Below are 15863 nucleotides of genomic sequence, written 5' to 3'. Positions count from 1 at the left end.
CTCTACCTACATACCCGATATGAAGTCCTCTTTTTTGCACTCAGTGATTTAGGTTCTATCACAGGACCTGAAGGTGACAGTAAAGTAGTAAAGTCCAGTAAAATAGTAGCAGCTGTCCTGCTGATCCAAATCCCAACAGGCACCCAGAGCAAGCGGGAATGAAGTGCTACTTGGTGCATATAGCCACAAATAAATAAAAGGCTATCATTAATATATCAGTACCATCAAGACAATCAAGAGCAGCTGCAACATGAGACTACATTCCCCACACTCAAATGTTGTAAGCCTTTCAAAAAAGGGCAAAGTTTTACAATATCCTCTCCAAATAGTATCACCAAATCCGCAGAACAGCTTTGAACCACTCTGGAGAGGTTGCACAGTCTTAGAACAATCAAGGTAAAAACTGCTTGCTTGCCTCTTGTTGTGTGGCCACATGGTGAAGAGACTGCCTTGTATAATATGAACTAAGGCCGATAGAAAAATAGCCTTTTCCATTACACCTTTGATACAAGTTGGCATCCCCTACCAAAACCTCAGCCAAACGTGTGTTCTTCTCCTGTTTACTCTCACTTCGGTAATACTTTCTGCTCCCAGTTCCCTGCACTGCCAGGCTGACAATTACAAATGGCCAGAGAGGATGGAAATTGTAATACAATAACATCCGGAGGGCCACAGGCTACCAATCCATGCCCTGTTGTGTCCCCTACATCCAAGTGGAAATTGCAAATATCCAATTGTAGATTGCAAGCACCTCAAAGCAAGAACCCATCTACTGCTGCAACACTGTAAAGCTCCATGATGCTAATTATATAATTAAATGCATAAATAGATACATTTCAAGTTAGCGGAAGGCAGCTGCTCTCGTAAGAATGGGAGCCTCAGAAATAGCAGGAAAGATTTCATGATTTTCCAAGTTGAAAGTGACAAGTCGCTTGGGCTCTTGATTATATCCCATCTGCCACCTTTGTTAGGCCATTAAAATGTGCTTTTTTAAATGAAGAAATAAGCAGCATCCTCGAGCTAATGAATGTTAAATTATTAGTATAAACATGCCACCTTTTATTTCTGCCTCCAAAAACGTCTTTTCTCTGTTTTGTTTTCTAACTAAATTGCTATTATTTATCACATTAACTTGAGCTGCTCTTTTTTGCTGAGACATCTGTGAGGGGGCAGTCTCAGGTAAAAATAAAAAACAACTGCATGAAATCCTCAGTAACTATTACTACAAAACACCCACCCACGCCCACATGGCGAGATTCTGTGGGTTTGCCACCTGCTGGCTCTTATTTCTTCAAGTTTAGCAGCCTCAAATAACATTACAGTCAGTTCTTTATTTAGAAAGCTAAAGTCAAAAGGAACAGCAGAGGGGTCTTTTTTTAAAAAAAGGAAAGGAAAGAGAAATAAGCCCTAGAAAGAAGCTTGAAGTTAAGGGAAAATATTACAGGGAGCCGCTATCTCTATGAACATTTACTGTATAGTCAGCAACTAGTTTTCTTGGAGGACCGCTAGGAGATGTGAGTGAGGGGTGGTGGGGCCTGGCAGGAGGTTCTGTTCCCACTAGGTCTGCCTGCTCTGTGGTTTTTGCCTCTAAGTTGAAGAACATAAAGAGAGCCCTGCTGCTGATTCAGGAAAAGAGCACATCTGAGTCCAGCACTCTCTTCTCACAAGGGCCAACCCAATGCCCCTGGGAAACACTCCTGTCCACATCTGGGATTTCCAGTAAATTTTATTTAGAGGTATACTGCTTCAACTTCCTCAGACAAAGCATTTCTCAAGGGAATGGATTTGGATCAGGGCCTCCACAAGTTGCTCACCCGTAGCATACTTGCATGCAAGATATTGATAGTATATTATATTATTATTATTATTATTATTACTACTACTACATCTATTAATTCCTTTTCATGCAATTTTTTAATATTCAAAATTATGGGTGGGGGGGTGGGGGGGTGTATGTGTGTGTGTGTGTGTGTGTGTGTGTATATATATATATATGCTTTCGTAGATTTTCACGGGTACAGGAATGCAGGTTTTGGTGTCCTCGGGTGTCTTCCCGTGTAAAAGTTGGGGTGTCTAGGCGACGTTTCGACGAGGTCTCACTCGTCATCTTCAGGCTGGTGCTTTCGGCTTCTTGTTACTGGAACAGAGCAGGATCTCAGTGTTTGAGTTCCTATAAATACTGTAGAGGGGGTGTGGTGTATAGCCTCCAATGTTCTGGGCAGAGAGGAAGTTCCCAGGCTAGTGTGCCTTTTCTTCTTTTGTTCCTTAATTACTTGAGAGATATCTTGAGTGATTTCTTGAGTGATATCCTGAGTACCACTTAGGTGGGTCATTAGGTGTGGATTAGTTGTTAAAGTCTTTGTGTCTTGACCTCTTGAACTTTGTGAAGAGTTTTCCTGAGAAGATGGCTGTACTGTACTTAGTTGTGCTCTGGCTTGGCTTCGTGTATAGGGGCGAGCTGTGGTTTTGTGGCTTGTGTCAGCCAGATCTGTGTAGGGATTGCAGGGGGGTGCAGCATCCGGAGGTGCCACCATGGATTGGCTACTGGATGGTGTCTGTAATTCATCTGTGGAGAGGGTCTGGGTTTGGGTCTGGTGTGGTTGATTGGTGTTGGCGTTCTGTGTGCCTCTGGATCTGGTGTCAGTTTTTGTGGGGAGGGCTAATTTCCAGATGTCTGGCAAGCGGGATGTGTCGTCACGCTTGTTCATGTTGTGAGGGTGTTTCTCTATCTCGATGGCTTCCATGATTATTCTCTTGTGGTGATGTTCCGTGTTAAAGAGCAATTTGGAATCTGCAAAATTAATTTCGTGTCCTGTTTCTTTCATGTGTTGGAAAAGAGAGGAAGTTTTTTCTTCTTTTTTGACGGCATTCAACCACACCAGACCCAAACCCAGACCCTCTCCACAGATGAATTACAGACACCATCCAGTAGCCAATCCATGGTGGCACCTCCGGATGCTGCACCCCCCTGCAATCCCTACACAGATCTGGCTGACACAAGCCACAAAACCACAGCTCGCCCCTATACACGAAGCCAAGCCAGAGCACAACTAAGTACAGTACAGCCATCTTCTCAGGAAAACTCTTCACAAAGTTCAAGAGGTCAAGACACAAAGACTTTAACAACTAATCCACACCTAATGACCCACCTAAGTGGTACTCAGGATATCACTCAAGAAATCACTCAAGATATCTCTCAAGTAATTAAGGAACAAAAGAAGAAAAGGCACACTAGCCTGGGAACTTCCTCTCTGCCCAGAACATTGGAGGCTATACACCACACCCCCTCTACAGTATTTATAGGAACTCAAACACTGAGATCCTGCTCTGTTCCAGTAACAAGAAGCCGAAAGCACCAGCCTGAAGATGACGAGTGAGACCTCGTCGAAACGTCGCCTAGACACCCCAACTTTTACACGGGAAGACACCCGAGGACACCAAAACCTGCATTCCTGTACCCGTGAAAATCTACGAAAGCAAATATCTTACCTCTACGGGGAGGAAACCTTCCAGCTGACAAGAACCTACGAGAAACTAGAAGTCCGAAGAGCCACCATCTTATGTGATCTCTTGTTCCTACGCAACTGCCGAGACAACAACTTAATTCCCACATGCTTCCAACTTAAATTCCATTCTAAAACCCCAGCCACCGAAAGGATCCTGAAACGAACTGAACTATCCCTAATCAGAAACGAACTACACAAGAAAAGATACCTACTAGACCAAACCAACAAAGATCTACTCACTCTTCACCTCAAACTCTGTAACAAAATCCACCCTGCACTCTGGGACAAATGCAAACAACTAGCCGTCTGGAGAGCTGAAACGGAGACCTCACATAAGACAGACACACACACCAACAAACTCCACAAACTAGAGAAACACCAGAAGCCCAGCCACCCTCCACAGCAACCCATGAAACAAACAGTACATAACATATCAGACAGGATCCTCACCACAACTGAAACCAAAGTACTCTCCAAAGGTTTCAACTTTGCAGTCGCCCCGAGACGCATCCCCACGGAAAACATCATATGCGGAGTCGAAGCTAGCCTAACCAAAATCAACCCAGATGAAGCCAATAAAATCAGACTTGAAGTCACCAACATCCTCTGCTCCAGCAAACCACCCAGAAGCAATTTACACAAAGAAGAACAGAAAGCACTCACCAACCTGAGGAAAGACAACAACATAATCATTCTCCCAGCAGACAAAGGTAATGCCACAGTGGTGATGAACACATCGGACTACCAAGCAAAACTATCAAATCTACTCCAAGATCCTGCCTACAAACCTATAAAAACAGATCCCACCACCTACCTGGAAAAAACCACCAAATCCAAAATAAAAGCCTCTCCTATCAGTGAAGAAATCCAGCTAAGAATCATCCCCAGAGAAAAATCATCCAGATGCCCCAAACTCTACGGCCTCCCCAAGATACACAAAGAAGGAACACCACTCAGACCAATAGTCAGCTCCATAGGCTCACCTCTACAAAATCTCGCTAAATTTCTCGCCAAGCAACTTCAGCCCTATGCAGAATCCATCTCTTCACACGTACCAAACTCCTTCCAGTTCATAGAAACAATAAAGAAGCAAAACCTACATCCTAATGACCTACTTGTGAGCTTCGATGTTGTATCTCTCTTCACACAAGTGCCCATTAATGAAGCCTTGACAGCTATTCAAAACAAATACAATCCCCCCGAATACATCTTGGACCTGACCAACCACTGCCTAACCAACACGTACTTCATCCACAATGGACAAAGATACAAACAGATAGAAGGAGCACCTATGGGATCACCCCTCTCACCGGTCATCGCAAACCTGTACATGGAACACTTTGAAACCAATGCTTTAGACAAGTCAGAACACAAACCCAAACTTTGGCTCAGATATGTTGACGACACCTTTGTAATTTGGCCACACGGGAAAGAAAAACTGGATAGCTTCCTCACACATCTCAACAACTTACACCCCAAAATACAATTCACTATGGAAATAGAAGCCAACAACCAACTTCCCTTCCTTGACGTCCTAATCTACAAAAAACCTGATGGCTCCCTAGGACACACTATCTACCGGAAAAAAACACACACCAACCGCTACTTACATGCACAATCACACCACCACCCTGCACAAATAAACTCCGTAGCCAAGACTCTCATCTCCAGAACCAAACGCCTGGCTGACAAAGACCACTTGACAACTGAGTTACAGAATCTCTCAAACGTGTTAATTGCCAATGGATACCAGCAAAACAGGATTACGAAGCTAATCCAAAAGGAAACACCCCCCAAAAACCAAGACACAGAAGAAAACAATGGCATGGCCCTCCTTCCTTATATCAAGGGCACTACAGATAAAATTAGCAAAATCCTCCATAAACACAATATCAAAACAGCCTTTTGCACCAACCAAAAAATAGCCAATATCCTCAGAAACCCCAAGGATAAAATCCAATTGGAAAACCAAGGGATCTATGAAATACCCTGCAAAGTCTGCCCAGCCACGTACATTGGACAAACAAACAGACGAATAAATGCACGTATCGCAGAACACAAGAATGCCGTCAAAAAAGAAGAAAAAACTTCCTCTCTTTTCCAACACATGAAAGAAACAGGACACGAAATTAATTTTGCAGATTCCAAATTGCTCTTTAACACGGAACATCACCACAAGAGAATAATCATGGAAGCCATCGAGATAGAGAAACACCCTCACAACATGAACAAGCGTGACGACACATCCCGCTTGCCAGACATCTGGAAATTAGCCCTCCCCACAAAAACTGACACCAGATCCAGAGGCACACAGAACGCCAACACCAATCAACCACACCAGACCCAAACCCAGACCCTCTCCACAGATGAATTACAGACACCATCCAGTAGCCAATCCATGGTGGCACCTCCGGATGCTGCACCCCCCTGCAATCCCTACACAGATCTGGCTGACACAAGCCACAAAACCACAGCTCGCCCCTATACACGAAGCCAAGCCAGAGCACAACTAAGTACAGTACAGCCATCTTCTCAGGAAAACTCTTCACAAAGTTCAAGAGGTCAAGACACAAAGACTTTAACAACTAATCCACACCTAATGACCCACCTAAGTGGTACTCAGGATATCACTCAAGAAATCACTCAAGATATCTCTCAAGTAATTAAGGAACAAAAGAAGAAAAGGCACACTAGCCTGGGAACTTCCTCTCTGCCCAGAACATTGGAGGCTATACACCACACCCCCTCTACAGTATTTATAGGAACTCAAACACTGAGATCCTGCTCTGTTCCAGTAACAAGAAGCCGAAAGCACCAGCCTGAAGATGACGAGTGAGACCTCGTCGAAACGTCGCCTAGACACCCCAACTTTTACACGGGAAGACACCCGAGGACACCAAAACCTGCATATATATATATATATATATATATATATATATATATAAAACACCTCATCTGTCTCCTGAGAAATCTCTATGTGGGAGAAGAAGCTACAGTTAGAACTAGATATGGAACAACTGATTGGTTCAAAATTGGGAAAGGAGTACGACAAGGCTGTATATTGTCTCCCTGCTTATTTAACTTATATGCAGAATTCATCATGCGAAAGGCTGGGCTGGATGAATCCCAAGCCAGAATTAAGATTGGCGGAAGAAATATCAACAACCTCAGATATGCAGATGACACAACCTTGATGGCAGAAAGTGAGGAGGAATTAAAGAACCTTTTAATGAGGGTGAAAGAGGAGAGCGCAAAATATGGTCTGAAGCTCAACATCAAAAAAACGAAGATCATGGCCACTGGTCCCATCACCTCCTGGCAAATAGAAGGGGAAGAAATGGAGGCAGTGAGAGATTTTACCTTCTTGGGCTCCATGATTACTGCAGATGGTGACAGCAGCCATGAAATTAAAAGACGCCTGCTTCTTGGGAGAAAAGCAATGACAAACCTAGACAGCATCTTAAAAAGCAGAGACATCACTTTGCCAACACAGGTTCGTATAGTTAAAGCTATGGTTTTCCAAGTAGTGATGTACGGAAGTGAGAGCTGGACCATAAAGAAGACTGATTGCCAAAGAATTGATGCTTTTGAATTATGGTACTGGAGGAGACTCTTGAGAGTCCCATGGACTGCAAGAAGATCAAACCGATCCATTCTTAAGGAAATCAGCCCTGAGTGCTCACTGGAAGGACAGATCCTGAAGCTGAGGCTCCAATACTTTGGGCACCTCGTGAGAAGAGAAGACTCCCTGGAAAAGACCCTGATGTTGGGAAAGATGGAGGGCACAAGGAGAAGGGGACGACAGAGGACGAGATGGTTGGACAGTGTTCTCAAAGCTACCAGCATGAGTTTGACCAAACTGGGGGGCAGTGGAAGACAGGAGTGCCTGGCGTGTTCTGGTCCATGGGGTCACGAAGAGTCGGACACGACTAAATGACTAAACGACAACAAATCATATCTCCTATCATTCTCCTCTTTTCCAGGCTAAACATCCCTGACACCCTCAACTGTGTGTGTGTGTGTGTGTGAGAGAGAGAGAGAGAGAGAGAGAGAAAGAGAGAGAGAGAGAGAGAACATCAGTCTTCGTGATCTTGCAGTTCTCTCTCATTTGCAAGTTTTTTTAAAAATTCCTAGTCTATGTAATCTGGTCATCAATAATAGAATATATCATCAAGTGAGCACACAGATGGTAATTTCTGTGGTGCACCAACTGTGGTGCACTAACAATGACCTGCCCTTTTATATTCATTTTGCCACACTCACTGGCCCACCCCGGGTGTCATCCCTGGGGGGGGGGTGACATCGTCTCGCCCCTCTGGGACGCTGCTGCGGGCGGCTATCCCTGCTCTCAGGTGCACAGCATGCGTGCCGCTACAGGTGCCAGAGCAGCTAGCTCTGCCTCTGGCCATACTAGCCTTAATCCAGCACTGGAAGTTTGATCATAGATAGCATAGTATCACGAAAAAGGCTGAAGCTTCATTTTACGGGGAGGGATATGTACCGTATTGTTCACTCTATAAGACGCACTTTTCCCCTCTTAAAAAGTAAGGGGAAATGTGTGTGTGCGTCTTATGGAGCGAATGCAGGCGGAAGGCTCTGCTCAGCGCTCCCTTTAAAGAGCCGTGTGGAGCTTTTCCTCCCTGGGGAAAAGCCCCCAAGAGCCGCACACACACTCCGCACGCTCTTTAAAGGGAGCATGCAGCTCTTGGGGGAGCCTTAGCTGAAGGCTCCCCTTGCCCGGGAGAGGCTGCGCGCGGCTATCCTATAACCTGCGTGCTCTGTCCCATCCACCACCTCCCGCAAAAGCCAGGGATAGCCGCACTCCCTTTAAAGAGCCGCGTGGAGTGTGTGTGTGGCTCTTGGGGGCTTCTCTCTCCTCGGGGAAAAGCCTGCAAGCGCCGCACACACGCTCCACGCGGCTCGTGAAAGGGAGCACTGAGCAGAGCCTGGGAGGCATACAGGCTCTGCTCAGCCCTCCCTTTAAATAATTTCCCCCCCTGCATTCCCCCTCTAAAAACTAGGTGCGCCTTATGGTCAGGTGCATCTTATGGAGCGAAAAATATGGTGTTTACTCAGTTTCCCTAATTAAATATGTGTTGGGGGGTTATTGTTTTAGTTTGTTACTATGTTATGTATCTTTTTGCTTTTGTATTGTAATCTCCCCTGTGATCCTTGGATGAAGGGCGGTATAGAAACTTAATATAACCAAATAAATGCAGCCACTTTCTCCACAGTGGTACCTCGGGTTAAGAACTTAATTGGTTCTGGAGGTCTGTTCTTAACCTGAAACTGTTCTTAACCTGAAGTACCACTTTAGCTAATGGGGCCTCCTGCTGCTGCCAGAGCATGATATCTGTTCTCATCCTGAAGCAGAGTTCTTAACCCGAGGTACTATTTCTGGATTAGCGGAGTATGTAACCTGAAGCGTATGTAACCTGAAGCATATGTACCCTGAAGTGTATGTAACCCGAGGTACCACTGTAGTTCCATTTAACAGCTTGGAGTAGTGAAACTGTCTAAGTGGCAAAGCTGACTAGGACTGCTAGTCATTGTCACAAGGTAAATTACTCAATTAGCTATGCAGAAAGTATTTCATGTTGCACAGAGCAAAGTTTCGAAGTTGCTCTAGTAATTACAGAGCAGATCTGTACGTGTTACTCTCCTAGGCACTACACAAAAGGCATTGGCAACAGCTACACCAAAACAGAGACACATCGGATCTATTGCATTCCTCCAAAGGCTAACATTGTCTTTTACAGAGTACAAATTAGAGCCCTATGGGAACTTGCAAAATCAATCTGACTAAAGGCCACAGCAGGACACCTGCACACAAACACCCTGTGTACCACTGGCAATATAGCTCTACATCACCCCCTAAAAATCTCTGTAGAGCTGTCATCTGTACACAGCCTCAATCTGTCATTGCAAAACCAAATGTCAGCTCACATGTATTTTTAAAGTAGCAGAGATGTCACTTACCCGTAAGAAGGAGAGATCTCGGTTATGTTCAATGCTGGTGATTTCTAGGTTACCCATAACTACCTCGCAGTTCTCATAGTACTTTCGCAATGCACGATACTGTTGCTCAAGATCAGACAAAGAGCTTAGCTTGTTCTCCGTGCCAGCACAAACTGGAAGAAAGATGAGGGGAAAGAAAGAATTAGAATTAATGCAAATATACAACTGTAGCAAGATATACAAGAGCAAGGTTTCTGTACATGATGCACTTGACTCCATTAGACCATGCCTCTTTACTCCATGTATTATGCTTGAAGCAAAATGGTAATATATACAAAAGTAAACTACAATCCAGTGAATTCATTTGAGCAAAATGTACAAAATGGTTCATGCCCGCAGGGTGTTTTCTCACTCTCCTGACTGTCGGCCATTTAGCCAACCTCTTCCACATTCAAATATGCTTTTGAAACATCCACAAGATTTGCAGCAGCAGAACACATGGGGTAGATACAGGTGGGATTCCAAACAGAAAATGAGAAAAGCTTCATTACGTTCCGTGATCTGCATATGTGCTACTCTGCATTGAAGTTAATATTCACAATGGGATTTCAAGCATGTGTAGGCTGCAATTGAAAAGTGGCGTATATTGAAATGGGATCAGAAGATCGGTAGTGATGCCTGAAAATATATCAGTGGGGCAGCCAGTGGAAACCTAGTACAGACTCAAATGTACATTACCTTACAGTGGCTGATGAGTGGGGTGGCCAATCCCAACTGTGGAGAAATGCTTATAAACTGAGCTAGTTTGTGGTCATTCACTGACATAACTTTTGCAGCATCTTAACAACCACTCAAGAATCCAGGATGATGAAATAAATTTTGATGTCATCAGAATTCACTAAAGGTTTGTTTTAAATAGCCACTATAACTTAAAGGCAAAGGACCTAAGTAGGTCTGAGTACGGTACACTGCAGAGAGGGTGTTTGGATATTACCAAATGAGAAGGAAAGACTTCTTTTGGTAGAAGGCTTAGCCAAAGCACACGTGGGGCACAGAAATACAAGTAGTTTCAGAATGCCACGCAAAAGAACCTAGGTTTCAGTTATTTTGCACCTGAATGAAACAATCAAATTTATGTGCCTTCTGTGCTCTTCTGTTCTGTTTTGTTTTATTGGTGAATAGAGATGGAGTCCAGGCCAAGAAAATGTGCACCCTCTCAAGCTCACCACTGCAAGTGCCTCCTTAGTGCTACACAATAAGCCAAGGCTTGTTGAAACCAAACACAGTGATGCAGAACAATGAAGGACCAGCATGTACAGTTATCTCTTGAAAGCTTTTGTGGGATTACCAGTTTCATGTAACCAACATGCTTAAGTATAATTACTGGATGAAGGGGTTAATGTAATAGAGTAAGCTGTTCTGCCAGACTTCTCTAGGTCACTCCCCTTCACCTTGCGAGGAAAGTAATCAAGCCTATTGTTCCCTTTTAGTCTACCTGAGAAGCTTAGCATGTAAAGATGTCTTAGCTGGTTGTTCCAAGCTCAGACCTCATGGCTCTTACAAGCCATTATTGTGTACCAATAATTAAGGAACTCTCACCACTGTAACTAAGCCAAGTTGTACTGCCTGTGCCTTCTGAATGCTGCATTGAAAAGCACCTTAACCTGATGTTTGGAGAGTAAGTAAACCAAACGTGTGGTCTTTTCTATGCTACAGGAAGAGGGAAGTTTGGGATCTCACAAGGTCATATTTTAAAGGTCTAACAGCCTATGTTTCCATGCTTTACTTTGCTGCATATTTTGTGATTTTAAAGAAGAAGAAGAAGAAGAAGAAGAAGAAGAAGAAGAAGTTGTTGTTGTTATTATTATTATTATTATTATTATTATTATTATTATTATTATTTTATACCCTGCACATCTGGCTGGGCTTCGCCAACCACTCTGGCTGGCTCCCAACAAAATCTCTGCTGGGGTTCTCTCACCAGAGAGTACTTGCCCCAAACCTGGATCTTGGCATCTAAGAATTCTCTTTTCTATAGACCTATCTTTTCCTTACCACCAACAGCTTTCAGGATTATGTTATCAATAGTAGCAACAGTATGAACCTCTTCCCCTCACTTCTAATTGTAACTGCCTGCAAGCATCATCTACTAACTTTTTTTAAAAAAAGAATTTTGAATTATTATTTTTACCAGAATATTCTTGCACTGCCAATCAAGAATTTTATCAGAGAGAAGAGGAGGTGGTAGTAGTAGCAGCAGCAGTGTGGGCTACCCAAGTCATAGTGCTAGTTGCCCAAGAGAAGCCACCTGTTGCTGCAGGTCAGGTCTTGCTGCCCAGCTCATGTCAGGGGCAAGCTGAGCCCAATCCAAGTAATTGACAGTTTATGTTCCTGGCGAGTCAGGAGCAGTGTGTTGAGGTTGGGAAGTCAGCAAACAGTTATTTGATTTTGCAAAGACCTTGTTGACAATATGGATGCCCTGCCCCTCCACACACATGACCAGATCACACAGGCACTAGAGACTCATAAAGAAATTGATGTAATTTGCAGGCAGAAGAGCATTTTCAGGGGCAAGGGAGCTCGGTTCAAAATATATCCACATCTTGTGAGATGGGCAAATATGTATTGCAAGCCAGATTTTTTTTGTAGCCGAAGGACAGAGAGAGTGCAAAAGAACCCTTTCCCCCAGGTCCAGACAGTCCCCAGTAGTGTAAAAAGAAACTGCATTTGAATGTAAAGGTTGGATAAAACTATGCCAAAAACTAAAATCATACAAACAACCACCCAGATTCTGCAGCCGATTCAAAGACTTAGGATGCCCAGCTTCAGGAGGGGGGAAGGGAGTATGTTTCTTTCCTGATTTTATGGCAGATGTAGTATCCAAAAGGGGAATACAACCTCTACACTACAGAAATCTCTCCGTGCAAATTTCCTCTTGGATTTTACTTACTTAAAAGTGTACATCTGAACATTCTGGCAGCTCCAGCAATCTGGATTACTGGCCACCACTGCACAGTGAAATGGTAGACACAGCAGCTCGGTGCTCTGAATATGTGTTGGCTCAGCACCATGTTGCTTGCAAACATCCTATCCAGAAAAGATAAAACTCCATGCCTGGTCCAACAAGGATTCTCCAGGAATTCATTCATAAATCTCTTGCCATTGAGAAATATGAGCCAGCATGATACTTTGGTCTATTTCTATCCTATGCTAAATAAACAGCTATTTGAGTTCTCCACCCACCCCATCCCAAATATTTTACCTCCAAAGAGGAAAGACTAGAGGCCAGATTGGTTTGCTTTCAGGAAGGATTTTAAATTTAGGAAAACAAGCATAGAGATACCTGGCAGCAAAAGTGCAATAAGATGTATTTCGGGAAGAACATTTTCTGTCTGTATCCTTTTGATACATTGGAGTGAAATACCAAAAGATGAGCAGAGCATTGCGGGAGAATTCTTTCAGTTTAGTGACAACCTTTCTGACGAGAGCCTAGGAAATAAGTTCCAGCTTTACAAGAGTTTCTGAAGTCTGAGATGGAGCAGAAGTATATTATGCAAATCTGCAGACAGAAGAAACTGACACAATTGTTTCCTTGAAAAAGAAACCTGCAAGACATAGCTAACCATGTGAAAATGACCCCTGTGGCGCTGGAGAAACACAGGCCCTATTTATAATGACAAAGGAGTGCCTCCTTAAAGTGAGAATAGTGTCAGAATCCCTACTGGAGGTCAGAATCAGTAAGGTTCTCTACAAGATTGCAATTGTAAGTTTCATAAAACATTTTCCTACGGTATGTTTAGATATATTATGGCCTTATAAGAAAGCGCCTTGCTACTCTTTCAAGATCTGAGTAGAGAGACCAAAGATCTTCCTGTTCTGGAGAAAAAAGAACAAAATGGGATTTGGTGTAGCAGAGTATAAAAAGCCAGACAGAAACCACTAGAGCCCCAGAGAAGGTTCAATCATGCTAATGCAGAGGGCTGCCATAGAGGAGTGGCATTAAGTGACAGTCAGGAAGCCCCAGCCATGAATTCACACAATTGCCTAATTTCTCATCAGGCTACAATAATAATACCAGCCCATCTTACAGTAAATTTGCAAGAATTAGTGCACTGTAGTGATAAAATATATTATACCACGACAACCTGCCAGTGTAAGTGTGTCTACATATGGGGGGGGGAGAGAGAGAGAGAGAGAGAGAGAGAGAGAGAGAAGAAGGAGAAGGAGAAGGAGAAGGAGAAGGAGAAGGAGAAGGAGAAGGAGAAGGAGAAGGAGAAGGAGAAGGAGAAGGAGAAGGAGAAGGAGAAGAAATAATGGCTGGGAGAGAACTTTCCAAAAATTAGCAGGAAGTTTTCTCTTCTATAGAGTAGATTTTTAAAACTGCAATCTGACGTTGTACTGTCCGTTCTCTCACCACATTTTCCCACATATGTATCAACCTGAGATAAAGGCACATGAATTGTGTTGGACATGTATAAATTGCTATACAGTTGCCAAGTATTAATACACAGAGCCTTCTGCCTGCTTAGCAAAGAAATTAGGAGTCATATAGACTTGTACATATTTTTAGCAGCCACCCCAATGCATGACAACAAGCAAAAAACACTGATGCTATCTATACATGGAATGAATTTGGCAAACTATGGCTAGTCCAAAATATGTTTAATTATCAGAAAGTGAAATGGCAGATGTTGAAGTATGAACATATGACATCGTCCAACTTTTGAAATCTAAACGCAAGTTTTTTCCATAAAAATATCAGCAGTGACACATATCTACTCAGAATTAAATATTCAACCCCAAATGTTGACACCTGCAATGAAAATACTAGGATGGTTCCAGACTAAGCTAATCATACAGTAATGACTACCTTCAATTTATTTGTATTTATGTTCTTAAATTTATAACACACTTTTCTTCCACCCACTCAGAGCTGATTTTGGGGTGCACATGGGGGGAAAGGATGGGGGAAAGTCCTGTTGTACAAGTGGAATTCCTTGAACAGGACTTCTGCTGATGGGACATTTTAGCTGAATACCACCCTAAGTAAGGATCCAACACCAACTGAAATTCTGACAACAAAGCAGACATTAAACAGAAAATATATTAACCTGCTACTGTTTTCAAAAACATGGGTGGCGTGTGGCCTCTAACTATTTTAGCCATGCATTTTTTGCTTTATTGATGATGCTGTAGGAGCTGCGCGACCACACATTGCATCTGCCGCATTCTGCTCCTGCTTTAATGAGGTTAACTGTTTAAATGACAGATTAATAAATACAAAGAGTTCAATGGCATATTTTTTCATCACATCGTAAAACATGCATTCTGAAATTTATTATATGTGATGGACCAAACAAGAAACATAGAGACAGAGCTACATTCTACAAATGATTACAGAAATATATAGTCAGTCTGCAGTTATCCCTTGATTAATTCCATTTTAACATTTAAATAATTGCTAATATTTTCAGGAGCACATTTTCGATAAGCCAAGGCTGGTTGTTTTCTTTTATTTTTAATTAACTTTACTTAATGCGACACTATGCACTTTTGTGCATCTCTCCTCATCAAAACTGCAGCTTACTTTTTAAATTGCTGGAGCTGTTTGTGTGCAAGACTGTCATTTTACTTTAAAAAAAAAGGAAAAGGGAAAGGGGGGGAAAGCTTGTTAAAGAGGGGCTCCGGAAAAGATTACCAGCCGTGCCTCTCTACACGAGGCCTTGCCTGAGTCGAGCACGACTTTCATTTGCCAATCGATTTGCCAATCAGGCGGTATATACACAAGGCATTGCTCACAAGATCAGGCCCATTGATTTCAGAAGTCCATTTATGAAAAGAGAACTGAAAATTCACTTTCCCATGTCAGCTTAATGACATGGAGCCCTCTTTTGAACACAATTGCAATGTGTTTGTAAGCTTTTTCTTATAAGGCTTTATCAACTAAATTGTTTGGCTGATACAAGTAAAAACATTGCTCTGTAGGATTGAAAGAATGTGTTAAACCACACATTGGTACCCTAAATGCCTCTATTCTGAAGCCTCACAAATGGCCTTTTAAGAAAGATGCCAAGGGGCCAGTGTGGGCACCATCACTAATCTTGATGTAACCACTTGTAACTTTAAAAAGGTTGTTCTGAGGCAGCAGCAACCTGAAAGCAGGAGATTGACTTAATGGTAGTCAGGAGTCCAAACTGGCCATTCAACAAATGAGGCATCTGTCCCCAGCATCAGGTCCCTTGGAAAAGGCCAAAGAAATCATCTTGAGGTTGCCTAACAGTTCCAGAAGGACTAAGTTGCCTCCATTTCTAAGGCCCTGCAAAGGGTCCACAGGGTCCCATTATCTCAGACTAGTCCTGTGGCATCTGTTTCACCTCAGCCCTCAGTCTGAATCAGGTG

The 15863-nt window shown here is 43.0% G+C and overlaps 1 protein-coding gene across 3 annotated transcripts in view; it reads right to left on the bottom strand.

The window, feature by feature from the left end:
- The window catches only part of ERBB4 (erb-b2 receptor tyrosine kinase 4), an 816477-nt gene that overhangs the window by 498039 nt on the left and 302575 nt on the right, over window positions 1-15863 (bottom strand). For all 3 annotated transcript variants that reach the window (XM_081857293.1, XM_081857292.1, XM_081857294.1), the window contains exon 2: window positions 9486-9637. In XM_081857293.1, the coding sequence (XP_081713419.1) occupies window positions 9486-9637 (152 nt within the window). The remainder of the gene's footprint in view (window positions 1-9485; window positions 9638-15863) is intronic.

Source organism: Podarcis erhardii (genome assembly GCF_964252035.2).
Source record: "Podarcis erhardii genome assembly, chromosome: 1".
Taxonomy (NCBI): domain Eukaryota; kingdom Metazoa; phylum Chordata; class Lepidosauria; order Squamata; family Lacertidae; genus Podarcis; species Podarcis erhardii.
This window is presented reverse-complemented; position numbering and strand designations above follow the sequence as displayed.